Below are 19,883 nucleotides of genomic sequence, written 5' to 3'. Positions count from 1 at the left end.
CCACGCACAGACCACACACATTACACAGGTTTACAAAGCACATTGGTTGAAGGAAACTGAACTCAGTGAAAAGATAAATCCAACCACGCGGCACATCTGAAAAAAATAAATTACTTTCAAAATACCATCATTTGCTCAAGTTGAACAGGGTTTACCTTCCTTTAAATACACTGCTCACTACAGCTGCTCTATACCCAGAGCTGCTGCTTCCTCTGAGCTTTGCCATTAGTTTGTAAGAAAATATTCTGTTTTGTATGTGCCCCGTGGCCTCGCGCAGGTTGCCACAGCTTTGCCCATGCCAGCTTGCAGCTGGTGCCAAAGCAAGTGGGACAGCTCTCGCCTGTCTGGGAGACAAGGAAGAGCAAGAAATGCAAACCCACCTCCTCCCGTGGGCAGAGGGGCTTCTGCCCCACGGGGCGCTGGGAGGGGGGGAGCAGGGGGCCAGCTGGGCTGCAGCCCCAGCACAGCCATGGGGGAGGACCCAGGAGGTAGAATAATTAGTAATGCTCATCATCTTCTGGGATGTGTCGTTCCCTCCCTGCAGCTTCAAGTACACTGGACGCTGAAGTACAGGCAAGGGTGAAGACAGAGGCAAGGTCCCGGCTTGCCACCATGTGGTGGAGCAGGCAGGCAGGCAGAAGCAGAGCGAAGGGAGGTCAACAGTGGGCAAGAGAGCTGCAGACAGCTGGTGCACAGCCCGGCACTCCCTCTCTGGTGGTGGTGGGGAAGGAGGGAAGGACCGCAGTGAAGGAGAGAGCTCCACTGGGGCTCTGCAAGGGTCTGGCAGCAGCTTGCAGCTGAGCCCTCACTGCACCAGTTCGGCGTGCCTGTGGCAGGCAGCAACCGCTGCCCTGTGCCACCTCCAGCCTCTGCTCCTGCCTTCGCCCCAGCAAAGGTTTTTGGACATCCCTGTTTTCTCCTTCACCAAGCTCAGCCGGAGCCCCCCTTCTCCAGGGGTGGTGGTGCAGGTCTGGTTGGGTGCCACAGCCTGCCGGCAGCAGCTCCTCTTACCACGCAAAGTCCACACAGGCCCCTGGCAGCCTCCTCCAGCCTCGGCTACAACATGTTGTAGTACGCCATCTCCTTCATGGCCTGCTCGGTCAGGGCATGCTCATCCGGAGGGTTGCCCACCCCCCCGTAGCCATAAGAGTTCTCCTCCTCAAAGTCGTCCATCTCCTGCTGCCCATCCAGCTCAGCATGGTCAGCCCCGGCCAGGTCCATCATGGGATCTAGGATTTAGCACAGGGACACCTGATGACAGACCTGCATGAAGGTCCAAGGGCCAACAGCACCCACCCTCCCCGGGCAGCTCAGGTTTAGAGCCCAAAGCTCCCCAGGAGCTACAGCTCTGCTCAAGCCAGGCCACTTGTGGGGGGGCTCTCAACCCAGAGGATCCCCAGCCACACACCACAGCAGGGATGGGTTGCCGGCAGAGCGCTGCCAGAGCGGAAGGCTGCCATTCGTGTGCTTGCCCCTGACCAGTGCCTGTGCCACACACAGGGGTCTGCAGCATCCATCCCACCACTGGGGAGGTGAGGAAGGCAGCGCAGGAGAGGCATCCTTCCAGCGCTGTCCCTGCACTTGCACTCCCTGCCTGCATCGCGGTGCTGGATGCTGGCCGAGGCTGGGCTGGGAGTTGTCTAAGGTGAGGAGGAAGAGAAAAGGGCAGGAACAGGGGATCCTGCTGGGTCCCCCAGGATGAGTTCGAAGTGAGTGTTGAGCTGCTGGGGAACCCGAGGGGATGAAACAGCCAGAGCTTGTCTCCAGCTCTGTCCGTACGAAGCAGGGGTGGTCCTGCCACAAGACTGCTGATGGAGCATCTGTACTGATGCTGTGCAGAAACATCTCCCATCCCCGCAGGGTGCCTTTGGGCAGGTGCAGAAGGGGCAGCAGGGACAAAACCGGTGAGATTTACCCCTCCCACCCTGCAAAACCCTTTGACCAAGATCACAGTCACCACATCACCAGAGGGCACTGTCCTGTCCAGAGAAGCCAAAGCCTCAATAGCTCCTTGAGGAGCTGTTTATTTTAACCTTCTTTTTTTTTTTTTTAAATGAAGTTTATTTATTTGTATTTGTACCAAGTTTATTAAGCTTATTCCAGCTCCTGCTTGGTACCTTTCCATGGAGGGCACGTGCTTGGCTGGCGAGACAGCATTGTCACCACAGGGCACTGGCAAGACAAGCAAGCCAAGGGCAGCCCTCAGGCTACAGGACGTGAGCTTGCTGAAAGGTGCTTGCCGGAGCCGCTGTGGCACGGGCCAGCTCCCAAAGCAAAGAGCTGAGAGCTGGGTGCTCCCAGGAGTGGCCACAGCAGGGAAGACCACAGTGCCCAGTCTGCAACGGGTAGCACCAGGTACTGGCCACAGCCTGCACCTACCTTGGCTGTCCAGGCTGATGTCCATCACCCCGTGCTTGACCTTCATGTGCCGGCTCAGGTTGCCCTTCAGGTTGAACTTGCTGGAGCAGTAGGGACACTTGAAGGGCTTGCTCCCTGCGTGCAGGTGCATGTGGCCCAGCAGGTTGTACATGCGGTTGAAGGACTTCCCGCAGACCTGTAGGCAGCGTTCCTGGGGTCAGCAAGGGCTCTCCCACTGCCACCCCCAGCAAAGGGTCACAGCGGCAGGCGCTCGTTTGCGATGGCCAGTGCTGCCACAGGGACATGTGCTTTTCAGAGCAGACCTTGCTTTTGGGGTCCCCCATTGCTCCCACCAACTTCTAAGAGTAATGGGGCCATTTCCCTCCTCCCTGGCTGCGGTGGGAGGCCTCAGGGATGCTGTGCTGGTATTGCTGGAGACTCCAGCAGATCTAGTGCTGGTCAGAGAGAGGTACTAATTGTCCTTCCCTGATAGCAGTGCCCACACCCTGCCCACAGCATCTGCTCTCTGCTGTGCGGCTCTGAGCAGATGCGTCAGGATGAGCTGTTTGCCCAAGCGAACAGAGGGAGGCATCACAAAACTGCTTTCCTGTGACTGAGGGCTCAACCCAGCCTGGCTGGGTTTCTCCTGAGTGCAGCACACCAGGGCCTGAGCTAACCACCATCTGCTAACCTCCCGGGACCCCCGACAGTACCTTGCATTTGAATGGCTTCACCGGTGAGTGCACAATCATGTGGGTCTTGAGTGTCTGCTTCTGCACAAATGTCTTGAAGCAGATGTGGCACTGGTAGGGACGGACGCTGGTGTGGATCAGCATGTGCCGCTTCATGTTGGCCTGCAGGGTAAACTCCCGCCCGCACACCTCGCACTTGAACTCCTTCACGCCCTGCAAGGGGTTCGGAGAGCTGTGACCATGGGGCAGAGCCAAGACCTGGGCGCAGACCAGCAGCAGGCAGAGCTCTGCCTGCAGTGGTGGGGGCCAGTGCACAGAGGTGCCGGGTGGCTCTGGGGTTTCTGACCAGACCCCACAGGAGCTGGGGGCACAAGAGTGGTGCTCGGCATGGTGCAGAACAGGGACATGCGCTCCAAGGGGCATGGGAGAGGGTCCTCGCACCAAGCTGAGCTTCAGGGACTGTCAGCAGGCTGGACTGTAGGAACTGGGTGGGGGGAGACTTACCCTCATCTCATCTCACCTTCCCGAGAGCCTCCTGCTCCACTCTCCCTGCCCCTCCTGCAAACGCACAGCAGGCACTACAGAGAGCCTGTGCCATCCCCACACTGCCCCAGGGGGCAATTCCCCCTGCATGGTCCTGCAGCAGGCAGGATCCTGCCTCACTCCCAGATACCATCGTCTCACCCGCCCTGGAAATGCATTTGCAGCACTTGGAAAAACCAGTATTAGGTCAGTGCTGCTGGAGTGAGAGCAGCTCTGCAAAGTGGTGTCTATGGGAAGGAGCTGGCTGGGGAGCGTGGCCAGCATACAGTGGCCGACCCAGCACAGGTACATTTGAGAGCCCTGCCCAAGCCTGGCAGCATGCAGGAGGTGGGCTGCGGGGAGCATGGCTGGATGGGCTCTGTGAGCCCAGCTCTGAGATCCATCTCTGCTCCCTGGTTCAGGCCAGTTGCTTCCCCTTGAAATAACCCCTGGAAAAGAGCAAACCCCTCACTCACAGCCCGCTGGGAGGGGCTGTGGCAGGTCTCCCAAGTCACCCTGCCACAGATCCCGCAGTAGGTCTGAAACCTCCCTCCCTGAGGATGGAGACCCCCAGGAAGAAAGGAGGCCCTGCTCATAACAATGCCGTTTCACTGCTAATCAATGACCCCTAGCAAATGCCAACCACGGGCACCGCTGCCCACCCACACCACCCATTTCCCAGGGCTGACCAGGACTCTGGGACACCCCTCTGCCCCAGCACCCACATCCAGAACTGGGACACCTCCTCTGGGCATGGCAAGGGCAGCACCCCTTAGGTGCTCAACGTGGCCCAGCCCCTACCTTGTGCGTGAGGGAGTGCTGCTTGAGGTGGTGGATCTGGCTGAACTCCATCCCACACTCAGTGCAGACGAAGGGCCGGACGTTCTGGTGCTTCAGCATGTGGTTCTGCAGCTGGCTGCGGTAGTGGAAGGACTTGCTGCACTCCAAGCACTGGTACAGTGTGGGGCCCTGGTGCGTGGAGAGGTGCCGCTTCAGCTGGGTGAGCGTGGAGAAGTCCAGCCCGCACTCCACGCAGACGTGGCAGCGGCCGCTCTCGTGCTTCACCTCGTGCGCCTTCAGCTCGCTGGGGTAGGCGAAGCCCCGGCCGCAGAAGCGGCAGCTGTAGGGCTTGATGTCGGTGTGCAGCAGCATGTGCCGCTTCAGGTGGCTGGTCTGGGTGAAGGCCTTACTGCACACCTCGCACTTGTGGGGCCGTGTGCCCTGGTGGGTCAGCAGGTGGGTCTGCAGGTGGCTGGGCTGCTTGAAGAGCTTGTTGCAGTGCGGACAGGAGTGGGGCTTGATGCCATTGTGGCCCAGGATGTGGGTCACCAGGTTGTACTTGGAGGTGTAGGACTTCTCACACATGCGGCACTGCCAGCGCTTCTGGCGGTCCCCTGCCTCCACCAGGTAGGAGTCATCGATCTGCACGTTGATGTCCAGCCGGTCCAGCTGCGCCTTCTTGTTGCGCTCACTGGTGGCACCCGCCGCCTCTGCATCCAGCTCCCCTGGCTCCTGCCAGGTGAAGCCCTGCTCGCTCTTCACCTGCTCAGGGGACACTGGGGCAGGGGCCTCTGCCTCTCCAGGGGACGGGGCGCCCACCTCAAAGGCGCATTCAGTCCGCAGGGTCCCCACGGTGCCACCATCCGCTGCACCGGCAGGGTCAGGGCCCCCGAGGTGGCACTCGGTGGCCTCCAGCTCCTGGCGCACGTGCCGGCGCAGGTGCCGCAGGCGCCGGGGCTTCCTGCTGAAGGCACCGAGGTCGATCATCTTCATGGTGCTGCTCTGCACCGTCTGCTCCTGGCTAGGGTCCTGGAGGGGGGGCGGGTGTCTGCGCTGCCGCTCACCCTCCTCGTCCCCAGTGACAGACACTTCGTACAGCACCTCATCCTCCACCTCTGCCTTCTCACACTTGACCTTGGGCACCAGCCTCACGGGAGGCCGCTTCCTCCTCCGGGCGTGCTTCTCCAGGGAGGACTCTGCCTCCAAGACATCCTCCTCCTGCCCATCCCCTGGTGCCTGCCCCTCACCCTCCGGCTCCCCGGGCTCCACCGCAGCAGGGTCCGGCAGCTTCCCTCCCAGCCCTGGGAAGAAGCCGGAGGGACTGACAGTGGCCCCAAGCAGCTCATTCTCAGACACCAAGCCCAGAACCGCAGCCTGTGCCAGGGACAGCACCACCACTGCGTCCGTCTGGGTCCCGCACTCAGTGAAGCGATCCATCTCTCGCCGCCTGCCTACGCTGTCATGGCTGGGGAGGGAGAGAGATAGCCATTAGCCCTCCCGGTGTGCCTGCCACCACACAGCCACCAGGGATGCTGCTCTGTGAGGGGCTCATTCCAGCCATCACCCCTTTCCTTATCTCCATCCCCAGCAAACCCCAGAATGATGCAGGCGTTGCCAGTGTGGGTCCGTGGCACTGCACACCCCAGGACATGGGGGCAGCATGGCCTCAGGGGTCTCAGCTGCAGGGGCAGACCAGGGAGCCAGGCTGTGGAGGGGAAGTTTGACTCTGTGTCCACTGTCAGCCTTTCTGGCCAGGCTATCGAACCCCGAGGCTGAGGTCTGGCTCCTTGTGTGTCCCAGAGCTCCCTGGCAGCAATTCCTGGGGACAGCCACCTGTGCAGTTTGGGGACCAGTCAAGAAAGGTGAACATGCTGCTCTATTCTGTGCTCCTTGCAAGGAGCGAGAACCAGCAATGAAGGGCACAAGATGCTCAAGGAACCAAAGCCCAAACCCTCCTCATTGGGAGCATCTGGAAAGCAGTCAAGATGCCAGGCTCACAAGTCCAAGTGAAATGTGTGGCAGAGGCTCTGCTTGGCTCAGCGCCAGTGCCTTTGGTACACTCACCTGTGGGGGTCCGAGCATCACTGCAGCACAGGAGGCTGCTCAGGGTCTGGGCGTGCTGGCCCAGGGCAGGCTGTGCTGGTACCCCCCCAGCCCCCTCACTGCTCTGACCTCCCCTGCCCCACGACAGCCAGGCTCCAGCTTCACCTTCACTGCCTGGCCCATCCCTCTCACCTCACAGCTCCCTCTCATCACCATGGCAAGCACCTCCTCTCCCCTTTGCTTTTATTAACGCCTTTCAGCAGCACTCTTTTGTCCCAGCAATAAGCACACCAGGTTCCAGCAGTATTTCTTCAGGTTTTATAAGTGGTTTGTTTCCATTTTTCCAGCCTCCCTCCTGCTGCAGCACTACTGACCGGCACAGCCTCCTTACACAGCTACGAAGTCACTTGTCAGAAGAGGGCTACAGAGTCAGTTAAAATCCCTGTAAAAGCCACAGTTCTCCAGGGCCCTGATGCAAACACAGACGAGCAGCAGGCAATGCCCCCCCCAGGCTGCAAAGGTTTAAGAGTCTTTTCCCTCCCCCATTGCCCCCCATCTCAGGTGGCCCCCAAGTGTTCATGCCCACATCAGCTCTGGGGTGGCAGGCACCGTGTGCCCAAGTTACACTGGGAAGAGGCACAGGAAATGGTCAGAGCAGGACTGACCCAACACCAATGCACCCTGGGGCACACAGCAAATGGACCACAACAGGTTTATCACTGCTCAGCGACACATCCCCACCACCCTCCAGGAGGGCTCGCGACAGGGTTCTGCAGGACTCCAGTTCCAACATTGTGCTATTTAACTACCCATCCATTTTCAGGAAAAAAGTCAGATAACTGCTCAGGGATGACACACACGGTAATGCTCATTTGTGCAGGGAGGAGCATATCACCATGGGACTCACCAGCAGGACAGCCTGCCTGGGCATGCTGGCACCACAAGATCCCCTGAGCAAGTCACCCTGATAGAAATGGAGACCACAAGGAGAGAGACGAGGGCGCAGACATGGCTCCAGGGTGTGAAGCAGCAGCCTGGACCTGCAAATGATGCAGAGCCTCCAGCACCCAGGTGAGCAACCTGCAGGAGCGTGCCAGAGCCTGACGGAGAGGTGGCGCAAGAGGAGCTGCTCCAGCGCTGCCGTTTGCTGCATCTGATGCTGGTGATGGCTGGGGGAAAGGCGATGGTGGACCTCACATGGGAGCAGTGCACAGTGCCAGTTAGTTTGGGAAATACTGACTTCAAAGGTCAGGTAGACACCAACCAGCTTTGACTAGAAGGACAAATGACCTTTGGTGGAGAAGCAAGGAGCAGTAAGCAAGCACAGGAGACCACACTGGGAGATCATGGCGATGGCATGGTATCACCACTGGGTACCTGTGGGACCACAGCAAACTCACAGGGTTGCAGTTTCAGCAGCAAAAGTCAAAAGTCAGATGAGCAGAAAACTCCATGTTCGCATCATGCCTACAGGCAGTCACCACCAGCCTCACCCAGCAGCTGCCAGGCCACCGGTGCCGGGTCTGTGGCAGTGCCAGGCGCAGATTACCCCAGGGACAGCAGCTCTGCTCCTGAGCCTGAGACAAACCAGGAGCTCCCTGTGCTCTGGTGGTCTCTGGGGTCCCACCAGCCTGGAGAGCAGAGCATGGGGCATGTCCCCACTGAAATGATGTGGCTGGCATAGGACCAGCTGCAGGGAGGGACGAGGCCCTTCTGAAGATCCAACATTCCCCACCAGGTGGACAAAGCCTGCACCTGCCCCACCAGCACCAGCCCTTTTCAGAGAATTCAGGGGCAGCTGGCCAGCAATCTGAGGAATTGCTGCCATAAACAACCTGGCAATCTGGGATAGCAAAGCATGGAGGAGCTGCTGCACCAAGAAGAGTGGGGCAGACACCACTGTGCTTTGGGGATGCAGTTTTGCCATCCCCAGATCCCTCCAGTTGGTGACCGCAGATTCCTTGGCAATTCAGGCTGGAAAACAGGGAGGGGAGACAAAGCAAAACAGAGCAAAATGAGAAGCAGGCAAGACGTAAAGGCACAGGCAGGTCTGCCAGCAGAGCAGCCCGCCGGTAGGCTGGGGAAAGACACGCTGGCTGCCAAAACACTCCCTTCAAGCTGGAGGGTCGTTCATGTGTTTTGTTTTGCAAGTATTAAATCAACACTTTGAGAACATGCTCATGCTCAGCTTGCTCATGCTCAGGGGTCTGATAGCCCTGTACCCACCCCAGAGAGGAAGGGTCAGGGTCCTGGAGGGAGGCAGAGCCCTGAGCAGCAGTTCCAAACTCCCCCAGGCCAAGCCAGCCCAGGACCCTCATCAATGGGGTGCAGCCCAGGGACCCCAGCAGCCCTGGGACAGCTGGTGAGGATGGGCAAGGAGGTGCTTGGAGAGCTGCCACCAGATGAAAGCAAGGAGGCTGCTGCTTCCTCCTGTGGTGAAGAACATTCTCCTAAATACAATTACTTCTGCAGCTACAACAAAGAGAAATCCTATGGGGGAGGTAAAACAGGAATAAACTCTAAACCAGATTATGTTGCAGTCCCAGGAGCACCTGCATGGCGTGAGGGGCAACCACGGGCTAAAGAACCACTCCCTGAGTGGAGAAACCTCACTTTACCAGCTTATCATCTGCATGGTTCTCACCGTGGCACCCACATGGCCTCCACGCAGTGTCCCACCAGCAGCTTGCTAGGTAGGCGAGTTACAGCCTGCAAGGATGAGGAGCGCTGGCCAGAGCACACTGGCCTCTCCACTGCAAACACACCACTGCAGGCAAAGCCACCAGCAGCTGCCTGCCCTTGCTGGTTCCTGTGTGTGCTCTCACGCCAGCTCTGTGCCCACCAAAACACCAGGTCAGAGCACACACATCCCTCTGGGGAAAGGGAAGTGATGGGGAGGGGGAAAAGAATCGGCACGAAAACAGGAAAAGCCAGAGAAGGGGAGAGACACCGACTGCGCGGGGTTGGCTGCCTGGGCTGCTCAGCCCCCCCTGCCCTGGATCCAGCCACAGGATCGGGCACCCTCAACCCAGGGTCTGATGCTCCCGGCGAGGGGACCCTCCTGAGGCTGAGCGTGCAACCTGCCAGCATGGCCAGGGAAGAGGAGATGCTCGGGGGGGGGAGTAGGCCCTGGTGCCTGCATGGACACTGCTGTCCCCAGCCCTCTGTGCCCAAGCTCCAACCGCCTCTGCCCTGGCATGGCAGCCGGGCCCTTCACCAGCAGCTCCAGCACCCTCTGGCTGCTCCCCTCGCCCGGGTAGGGGAAAGGGCCCAGCTGAGCATCCCTGCCTGCAAGGGCATCCCTTCCCCATGGCAGCCAGGAGGGAGACAGGCTGTGCGGAACCAGCGGCCAGAGAGCGGGATCTGGGGGCCTGCTGGCCAGAAATGGAGGGGAGACCAGGCAAGGGGGGCGACCTCAGCCCCTCGGACCTCCAGTCCCCGGCACGGAGCCGGGAAGAAACCCTGCGGAACCGGGCAGAGAGGAGATGGGGGAGAGGAGGAGGAAGAGGATGGAGGGAGGAGGATGGGGAGGAGAGGGGGGAGGGGGAGTGCGGAGGCAGCGAAACAAAGCGAGGAGCGGGGGAGGGCGGTGGCAGGAGGAGGAGGAGGGGTGGGAAGAAGGATGGGGAGGAAGACGAGGAGGAAGAGGAGGGAGCAGCCGGGCAGGCGGCAGCCGGCGCGCACAGCCCGGCCCCGGGGCCCCCCGGGCTGGCCGCTACCCCCAGCCCCCGGGAGACTCCCGGAGGGTCCGGGCTGACCATCGCCCGGGCAGCCGCGGTGCGAGGGCGTGCTGTTGTTGTCATCCTCCTCCTCCTCCTCCCGGGGGGGGGGGGGGGGGGGGGCCTGCCTCGGCTCACCACTCCCTGTCCCCGCCAGGGAAAACAGCCCGAGGCAAGGCACCCCCACACAGACACCCCCGCCAGCTCGCAAGGGCTGGAGCAAGTCCCACTTTCCCGCTCAAACTTCCCCAACCGTCAGCGGGCCCCTCCATCGCCACTGAGCACCCACCCTGGCCCACGTTGCGAGCCGGGTCCCAAGCGGACACCGGCCAGAGGCTTGGGTGACAGGCAGCGCAAGGCCAGGGCTCTGGGTCGGCCGGAGGCGAGCAGCAGCTTCCCGGAAGGAGCGCGCGAGCAGTGCCGCTGCCTTGGCAGATCTGCTAATGTAATTCTTGGTGGAGTTGAGGAAGCTGAAATCAAGAGCCTGCTCCTCAGGGTCTCAGCCCAGACAGGGAAGCTGGGGGTCCCTCTGCTCCGCGCTGGTGAGAGGAGCTGGAGGAGGCTGGGAAGCAGGGAGGGCCTTCCGATTTGGTCTTGGATTTTGTTTTCCTCCTTGGTTTGGGGCACAGTTGCTATTTCCACATACACTGGATGTCTCTTCCAGTCCAGTTAAGATCTCACTTTTCCCAAGGATTTCTCCACAGCCACTTATACAGGACAATAAGCACCCACACGCCTCCTCCTGCAGCAGCATGTTGTTAGCCCAGCTCCCAGCTGGGGATGGGAGAGCACTGCCAGATCCTGCTCCCCATGGCAGGTGCCAGTAAGGACTGTGCAAGGGCAACACAAGGGCAACGCAGGACCTGGACAGCCCCACAGCCAGCTGGCAGCCTCCAGGAGATGAGAGGGGAGAAGGGACATGAGATGGGACCCAACTGTTCTCTCCAAATCTCCAGCACTGCAGAGGGGTCAGCTGGACCCCCCCAGCACAGCTCCGGGTCTCTGCCCCTGAGTACGAGCACCACAAGAGAAGGAAGCTGAAAGAATGACACATTCACACACACTCCCCAGACCAGTGCTGATATGTTTTAAGAACAACCACCCTAACCCAGAGGCTTTTACAAGAAAGTAAATGGTGGACTCCTACTCTGGGGAACTCCAAGAAAGGGGACGAGCTCTGCTCCTTTGAGTCCTCAGTACAAAAATAAAAGCCTTGTGTTACACAAATCGCTCTTCGCACTTTTCTCTATCGAGCGCACAAACCCTGGTACATGAGAAATGGAGCTTTGCTATTCAAGAGAGCAAGGCCACAACAACTCAGCAGAACTGCTGCTGCAGCTGCACAAACACCGCAGGGAGAGAAGTGGGGAATGGGACAGACGCTTTTGTTTCACTTCTCACTCTCACTTCCCCGTTCAGCCTTCTCCAGTCTTGCAGAGCAGGCTGGAAATGCTGTTTCCCGACACACTGGCAAGTAACATTGGGTCACATATTTCAATTCCCCCAGGAAACACCCTGATACCCCCATGGGGTGCAGAGCACCGCCTAAACCTCTGCTCCCCAGGGAGCTGCTTCCAATCTTGCTCAAGAAGCCAAAGCAGCAGCCTCAGAGGGCCTTGGGTCCAGCGCTGCCGCTGAGCACAGACCTGCCACAGCCAGTCCCACGCGAAGCAATCGCTCCTGGGTGAAGCCAGGCAATGCATGCCCAGGGCTGAAGCACGCGGAGCACCCAGATGCTGGGCAGAGGCTTGTGCAGCACTTGCACACCTGAACCCAAAACCCAGCCAGAGCTCTCAGCCTCCCAAGAAATCCCAGAGAGATCCCTGTGCAGGACCCCTCCACAGCCCTGGCACAGCAGCGACCAGGCTGCTGGAGGAGTCAAGGGCTGGTGACCATGGCTACTTTCCCCCTCACAGGCCCACAGCCAGGGCAGTGCAGCAGAAGGAACTCACCCTGGCAGCACCCGCTCAGCCCTGACTCACCTCAGCTGCACGAGAAGGGGCAGGGGGAAGGAAAATAAGCACAAATACATTGTCCCTCCTGGTGCTGACAAAATACCACCAGCTGAGCTGTTAAAGACTCATCCCTCCAAAACTGAGGACTCGGGAGCTGCAGCACCACAGCAGAAAGACCCATGGGCAGCAGGGCACAGATAAGAGAGGATTCTGCTGGTCCATCCTGGCAAAGCAACAGTCCCAGCGTTGCTCCAGTGCCAGACCACCAGGCTGGGTCTCCAGGGGCTGTAAGGATGCTTTAACAAGTAAACTCCAACCCTTTGCAGAAAAGGAGGCTGTTAGGAGCCTTACAAAGGGCTATACTGCCTTGATAATGCCCCTAGAAAATAAGTAGACTCTGGCCAGCAAACAGGACATGCCCTTTCCTCTGCCCGAGGGGGACACACAGGCTGAGTGGGGAAGGTGGGCTACAGGCACATGACCCCAGAGGCAAGCTAGCAGGTTGAGGGTAAGAGGATGAGTTGGGCAAATCCCACTCTCCCCCATCTTCCACCCCACAAAGAGCAAACGATGCCAGGCTGAACCTTAAACTGAACTCCCCTTGTGCTTTCCCACCCCAGTCCTGCAAACATCTCCTCCTGCCTTCATGCCCACCATCCTATACAGTCCTGCACTGACCTCCCCCATCTGCACTCCAGGTTCTTGTGCAATCCAAGATCTGCCTTTCTTTTCCATACCCACAAACTGAACATTTCAGTAACTATTAACCATTCCAGAGCTTGATTTGGTGCAGAGCTCTGTGCCGTACTGGCCAGCAGCATCCTCCTCCCCTCAGACAGATGGGAGACACTTGTGCAGGAGTTGCACTGCTGACTTCTGGTTGTGACCCTGTTATTTCTCCCTCCCATCTTTCAGCTCTACACCAGGCACAAGCTGCTCACCTTTTAAGCCCTTTCTCATCCTATCTCTTCTTGGTTGCCAACAAACAACTGCACCAGCAATGACAAATTTCACCACCCCATTTTTCAACATATTCACAACTTTTCAGGGAAAAAAAAAAAATCTATACAAAACTCTGCTACTACACCAATTTCTTCCCATTTCTTCCTAGAGCACACCCATGCCTTGCTAACACCCAGCAGCGATGGGGCAGCTCCAGCAAGGCACCCATGTCTTTGTGCTCTTCTGCTTACCTGCTTGCCCCATCCTTCCCTTTGACTGTCGGTTTTCTGGGGGCAAAGTCTGTATCTATTTCACTATGTACAATGCCAAGATCTGTTTTTGAGGAAGAGTTGCAAGTATTACTGTAAAAAGGCACATGCACAGTAGTGCTGTGGGTTGGGGTTCCAGCTCTGCTGCGGGTACTGATTTTTTTTTAAAATGCTCCTGGTTTTGCAGTATCATACCATTTCTGCAGCTTCCTGCCCCCACCCCAAGGGGACAGGTCCTACTGCCCCTTGCCGTGTCACACACTGCTGGGGACGGGGTCTACTCTCCCACAGCTATATGCTCCATACATCACCTTTACAGCTCTCCATGCTGACTTCCCTAATCCCCTTTTCCAACTATTGTTTTGTGTTCAGCTCATCCCTCTGTTCCACCTCTCAGATCAGAAAAACAAAATAAATTAAATGTGTTGCTACTGAGATCAATATTAAGACAAGAGCAACTCCTCTTCCTCCCCAGCTCGAGTCTCCAGATCCTTCCTGTGGCTGTACCTGGCAGGTTTTCGCTCAAACTCAGCCATCCCTGCCCACGTACCATAGCTGGGAACTGAACCTGCTTCTGGGCTTAAATCAAAACCTTTAGTTCAGGCTTAGGTGCTCTCCAGCTCATTTGCCGATGGAGACACTCACCCGCCCGCCCCCTTCCTGCACATGGGGTTACACAAACGCATTTGTTGGCATCCCCTCTGAAAGCCACCTGTGTTCTCCTGGTCCCCCTCATCTGCCTCCCCCTGGCCACCACCACTGGTCTCCCTTCTCTGATGCTCGTGGGAAGGACGCACTCAGGGCCACAGCAGCAGCTCCCGTCCCTGCTCCGCTGGGGGTTGTGAAATTCAGTTTTCTTGCAGCATTTCTCCTCCCACTCCTGGAGGGTTTTGTCTCAGTGCAATCTCTCTTCTCCTCCTGTCTTTCTCAACACAGCTGGGAAGAGTCAGGCTCTGCCCTGGCACATCCCTGCGGTTCCTTCCTGCCCCAGTCTTGGATGTCTCCTCAGAGCCTCCACCAGCTCCTCACTCACCTCCCGGTCTTTAAGCACTTAAAGTTTGATTGTTTTTTACATAGCTTTCACTTCCTTCTGTAATTTTACCTCTCTTGCTTCATCTTTATCAACCCAAACACCTCTCACCTCAGGCCTCTTACACCAGACAGGTCCCCTCCTGCAGCAGGGTTTTGCCCAACAAGCCTCTTCATCTCCCAGTACATTTCTTGCTGGATTTGATTTTCCAGCCACTGCACTATACTGAGCACCATCCATCTCCGGACAATATTCCCTTCCCTTCCCATTTTAACTCCCTCAGGTTCACTCAGCCGCTCCCGAGCGCCTCTACCACCTTGTACCACCATCCCACCCAGCCCTTCCACCAGCACCAGGGGCAGCTGAGCCACAACAGACACCAACAGAGCAGCTCTGGAAATGAGACTTTTAGTAATCCCAGATTAAGCAGCTTAAAAAAATGATGTCTGGTTCACAGAAACCTCACCTGTGCACACAAACAAGGTTTGCCTACAACACCCTAGATCTGATGGGGGAACCAGAGTAAAAGGACCACCCACTCCCACAAAGCACCATCCTACCTGAAGACCCATTGAAGGTGCTCTGCAAGGGACTGCAGCTCAAGGTATTAACTATTGCAGAGACCCTCATTTTCTATCAGGTTCCATTTACTGATCAAACACCCTTCTCTCTGCTACTCTTTACATCAGCCCCAGAGCCAGCAGGGTGAGCCATACAGTCACCAAACTTCACCCAACCCCTCTTGCAGGAAAGGGAGTCGAGGACATCCAAAAGATTTGAGATTTACCTTTCACAGCCTTCCCAAGGAGCAGCAACACCCCCACCAGGGCTACAGGAACCCTCCTTGTTATCACAGCCTGTTATCACTGTCCCATCAGAGGGTAAGTGCCGGCACATGAGCTAGTGCCAGGGCCCAGCTGGTACCAGCGGCAGCTTATCTCATCTAACTCACCTTGCACCCAGATTCCGTGTTATAAGCTGTATGACAAACCCAACAGCAATCTGGGAGGACCTTTAGGACTTGTTCCCTTCTGAAAGAAAATCAATGGTGCAACCCGAGCAATGCAATCAGGCTGTCCTGGGCGGGCACAGAGCACCTCCCTTAAAGCTCCTTGGCTTTAAACCTGTACAGTGCCAAGTCCCCGGGGCTGCGGGAGCCCAACCTGCGCCCCTGCGCTGGCCGTCCAAGGGGTGCACTCTGCAGCTGCAGGAGATGCACCTTCCACACCCTAACTCCAGTGAGCTCCCACCCCACAGCCGTCAGAGCTGGGTGGCTGCCGGACCCCTTTTGTAGGAGCCCTTTGCAGGACCCCCGTTGCGGAAGCCCCTTTGCGGGACCCCCGTTGCAAGACCCTGTGCAGAACCCCCTCTGCCAAGCAGACATGGCAGTGGAGGCAACGTGCAAAGCTCCTGGGGTGCTGGGGTTGAGCCCGAGGACAAATTTGGGCTAAAGATGACTGGGTGAATTTGGGCACGTGGGGGTGATCTCTTAGGGGGAGGAGGCGTTAAATCTTTTCAACAATTTTTAATGGAAAATGTCCGATCAACACATCTGTAATATTTGTGATAATACCTTTGATTTTATTTTTCTTCCTTACTTAAAAGAAGCTTTCATTTAAATTTAATAAAGGAAAAATCAGTCTTTCATCTTTCTTGCAGTTTTCACATAAAGCTGCTCAAAGCACCCACAAAAATTGTAAACAGAAAAATATTTTTTTTCCTGAAAATCACAATATCTAAAATTATTCATAAAAGTGATCCAGAGTTGTCCTGTATCAGGCCTAAGGATTTACAAGTTCATCTTGGTTTCACTAAACGCTAAGCTGGGGCTGAGCGAGGGAAGGATGAGTGGGGTCTCCCGTGCTCTGCTGGAGCCATGAAAGCTTTCCCACGCAGGATGATCCATCCAACACTGCGGAAAGGCCTTGCTGCAGCCAGGCTCAAACACTGGGTACATCTAAGCCCAAATGTCTGTCTTGCTGCACAAGCTCCCATCACCAGGGCTGGTCAAGGTCAAGAGCTGTGGAACACGGGGGGCACGCACCTGAGCCTGGCAGAACCGAAAACACCACTTCTCGCCTCACAACTGACATGTCGCAGATAAACTGGACTTGAAATAATGAGTTTAAGTTCTGAGAAACAGGAAAGAGGATGCATGGTGCTGGGTTGCTGCTACTAAATAAACTCCACATTTTGAAAGAAATCAAAACAATTTTTAAATTCATTCAATCAGTGTCTCCACATTAGATACTATCTAACTCAATTTTTTAAGGAAAACTTTTGTTACTGACTTCTCTAGAAAAAAGAAAAAACTACTTATTGTGAGTTGATTAGAAGGCAGAACTGCTGCCTTCAGCCTCAGATATGCTTTCTGACAAGGAAAGACATACATGGTATGATGTGTATCATGTGAAGTGATTCTGGGTGGAGGAATTATCATCTTTGGGGGCTCTGATTTAAAAGAAAAGAAAAGAAAAAGAACACAACCTACAATTTGCAGCATGATATAGATAATGTTTTTTAGTAAGATTAGGTGGAAAAAAAATTGGGGAAAATGATGACTTCAGGTCCATATGACAGACAATGTCTCGGGCAGGGAGCGGCACCCCCTTTGTCAGATCACGTTAAACCATTCCCCAATCGCTCTGTTGATATTGCTTTTAGTGATTCTTACCCCAGCCTTTATATTCCTTGGTGAGAAGTAAATATTTACCTCTTTGAAGCCACTAGGTTATTGGCAAACTCTGACTGGAAGGGGAAAAGGAATGTTTTTCAAATAACTGGAGATTGCCATTTCTGCAGAATAAATGTGTACCGAGCACGAAGCCGCCTGGTCACCCCCCATTGCCACCCAGGGATGGGGGAGCAGCCGGCGCCTTTGAGACCTTCCCAGGAACCAGCCGAAGCTGCTGAGCACAAAACTCTCTCTGGGCTTTGAAATGACACCCGCAGTGTCATGGAAGGAGGGGTTCTGCTTTGCAGCACCCCGCTCATAAGCGAAGCCTCACCATTACTGCAGGTTTTCAAGCAAGTTGTTTCTTTTCCCAGCCCTGGCCCCATGCCCCATCATGCCGCGGGCTCTGCCCGGCAGCCCCCGCTCTGGCTGCGGGAGCCGCCTGCGACCGCAATAAATTACACCAGGATTTATCCCAACCCAGCACTCAATTTCTGCTGGGGAACCTTTGCTCCACGGGTAGGGAACCGGGCACCGCTCTGCTGCTGCGAGGAGGGTGGCAGTGCTGGGAAGCCACCGTCCTGCTGCTGGCGAGTGGTGAGCATCTACCCACTGAGCACCGACTCAGTGCAGGCACACGTGGCATTTGGGCTGGCGCCGGCTCAGGCGGCACCAGCCAAGCTCTGGCACTGCCCTTGCCCTTGCATGGCACCTCGGTGCCCGTCCTCCCCTGCAAGCAGGTCACCACTCTGCCCTCTTGGCCTCACTGTCACACATACACTACCTTTTTTTATCTTTGAAATACAGCAGCTGCATCTGGAAGTGGAATATAAATATCGAGGCCAAGCAGAGGCAAGAGCTCTCCCTCCCAGGTCGGATCCTCTCCCACCTCCCACCAGCCCTCCAGAAGAAGATCCACGTGTTTGACTAGGTATGGGCGCAGTGTGGTGTCCAGTTTCTGAGGAAAGCCTCCCTGCGGTGGGCAAGCAATGTTTCAGCTGATGGAAACGCAGGGTGAGAGGGGTCAGCTTGTGAGCAGCAGTGGATGCCGCAGGCGTTCACTGTGGAGGGACGGAGCCGCGATCCCGAATGCTGTCGCAGCTTCCCAGCAGACAGGCACCCACGCCTGTCTCGGGACATCCCTCCTCTGGCTTCCCTTTCTGCTGAGAATCCACTTTCCTCCTCCACCAGAGACTGAGCCTCCATCCCTCCATCGTCGCTCCCCGCCCCCAGCATCCTCCGCTCCTCCATCCCTCTGTCGCTCCCTCATTCTTCCCGTTTCCCTGGCAACGCCCATCTCGCACTGGAGATCTGTCCCCTCTCTCCCTCTTATCTTTCTCCTTTCTCTTTCATCTATCTCCTAATCTCCCTCTCTATTCCAAACCTCTGTCCTTTGCTTCCTTTCTTTCTCTCTCCCTTTTCATCTCCTCCAATGTCTTCTCTATCTTGGGGTTACAATTATTTGAATCTCACTTAAAAAAAATAATCTACTTCATTAACTGTCGTGCCACCAGCTCGCTTCCTGCTGCTCCTGCAGCCCACCCGCGTGGCTCAGGACCCCTGCCCATGCCTGAGCCCCGATGTGCACCTCTGCCAGAGGACAATAAAGTCACTGTGCTTTGGCAAGGCCCTTCCAACCTTCCTCCAAAGCCCTTCAAACAAAGGGGAAGCAGAATTCTCTTCTCGCACTACAAAACGTTCAGGATCGGGCTACCATATTCCCCTCCTGAGCTGCCCACAGGGCTCACCGGCCTGCCTTTTGCTGTCAGGGCTGCAGTACAAGGAGTCCCTGCTTTGCTGTATTTTCCATGCACATGCTATTCGCCCCAAACCTCTGTTTTAGCAGGAGAGGAACAGCCCTGGGCACACACCCATGCTCTCTGCCTTGCTCTCCACAGCAGGACCTGGCTGCCGGGTGCCGGGCGAAGCCTTGCCAGCCGGTCCTGCGCCCCGTCCTCCAGCCCCTCTCTAACACAGCCAACACGAAAGCCGGTGGCTCCAGTCCAGCGCCTGTTCATGTGTCTTAGATCAGCCCTCAACTTCTACTTTATTTCAAAGCAACCTAGGGGAGATTCTTTCTGAAAATCAGTTTGGCCACGAGAGTGGCAGAAGGACAAGAGCCACCCAGGGAGGATGTGCTCCTCCGGGGTCTGGGGGACAGTAGGAAGGAGGAGGGGAGGCCTGGGAATGACTTGGCAGCACGGGGTCACTTCCAGGGGAACCCCATTTTGTGGTACGCAGCACAGTGAGGAGCCCATTGGAGCAGGTTCATTACCATAAATGCTGTCCGTGCAACCAGGGAAGTCTCCTTAGAAAACTGCTGTGCACAGGTGGACTGAGCCAAAGCAAACGCTGGAGCCAGCACTCCACTTCTGCCAAGGGATCGTGAAACCTTTGCTCCTTGAGCAGCCAAAGCCACACCGAAGCCTGCTGATGGTTAATGCCCAGACCAACACTCGGGCTGGGAGCGCTCGGTGCCCCAGCTGCCCTCCTTGAGGAACTCCTGTCGCTTTGCTACAGGACACAACAATGTCTCTTCTTTAGAAGACCAAACTGATCAAGCTTTAAGCCTGATTTATCAGCCCTTCTGTCTAGGCAGCTCTTCTCAAAGCAAGACGACGGAGCTGCGAGGACAGCTCTGATGGCGAGCTGCTGGTGGCACCAAACTGTATCTGAGGAGCAGCAGCTCGGCAACCAACCTCGTCCTGCTGAGTAAGGGTGTTTTCCTTAGACCCGACTGGAATTGCTGTGGCCTTATGGACATGTAAGAGACCCTTCCTGCTCTTCTGCTGTGGAAGGGCCCGAACGCACGGAACCCTGGCTCCCTGAAGCCCTGTGTCCATCAGATCTGAGCACAGTGACTCTCCATGGCCAATGCCCACCCTGCACCCCAGGGACC

General features: G+C 56.7%; 1 protein-coding gene across 2 annotated transcripts in view; it reads right to left on the bottom strand.

Annotated features, from left to right (window-relative positions):
* Positions 1-24: 24 nt before the first annotated feature.
* The window catches only part of ZNF710 (zinc finger protein 710), a 33,843-nt gene continuing 13,984 nt past the window's right edge, over positions 25-19,883 (bottom strand). The window contains exons 1-5 of one of the 2 annotated variants that reach the window (XM_049812243.1): positions 6,417-9,796; positions 4,374-5,817; positions 3,072-3,263; positions 2,380-2,554; positions 25-1,229 (exon numbers count right to left, since the gene is read on the bottom strand). In XM_049812243.1, coding sequence (XP_049668200.1) covers positions 1,057-1,229; positions 2,380-2,554; positions 3,072-3,263; positions 4,374-5,789 — 1,956 coding nt within the window. In that variant the 5' untranslated portion in view covers positions 5,790-5,817; positions 6,417-9,796 and the 3' untranslated portion in view covers positions 25-1,056. Of the gene's footprint in view, positions 1,230-2,379; positions 2,555-3,071; positions 3,264-4,373; positions 5,818-6,416; positions 9,797-19,883 lie in introns of those variants that run through there. The other variant, XM_049812242.1, reaches the window with a different exon arrangement.

The sequence above is a fragment of the Accipiter gentilis genome, chromosome 10 (assembly GCF_929443795.1).
Source record: "Accipiter gentilis chromosome 10, bAccGen1.1, whole genome shotgun sequence".
Classification (NCBI taxonomy): domain Eukaryota; kingdom Metazoa; phylum Chordata; class Aves; order Accipitriformes; family Accipitridae; genus Astur; species Astur gentilis.
This window is presented reverse-complemented; position numbering and strand designations above follow the sequence as displayed.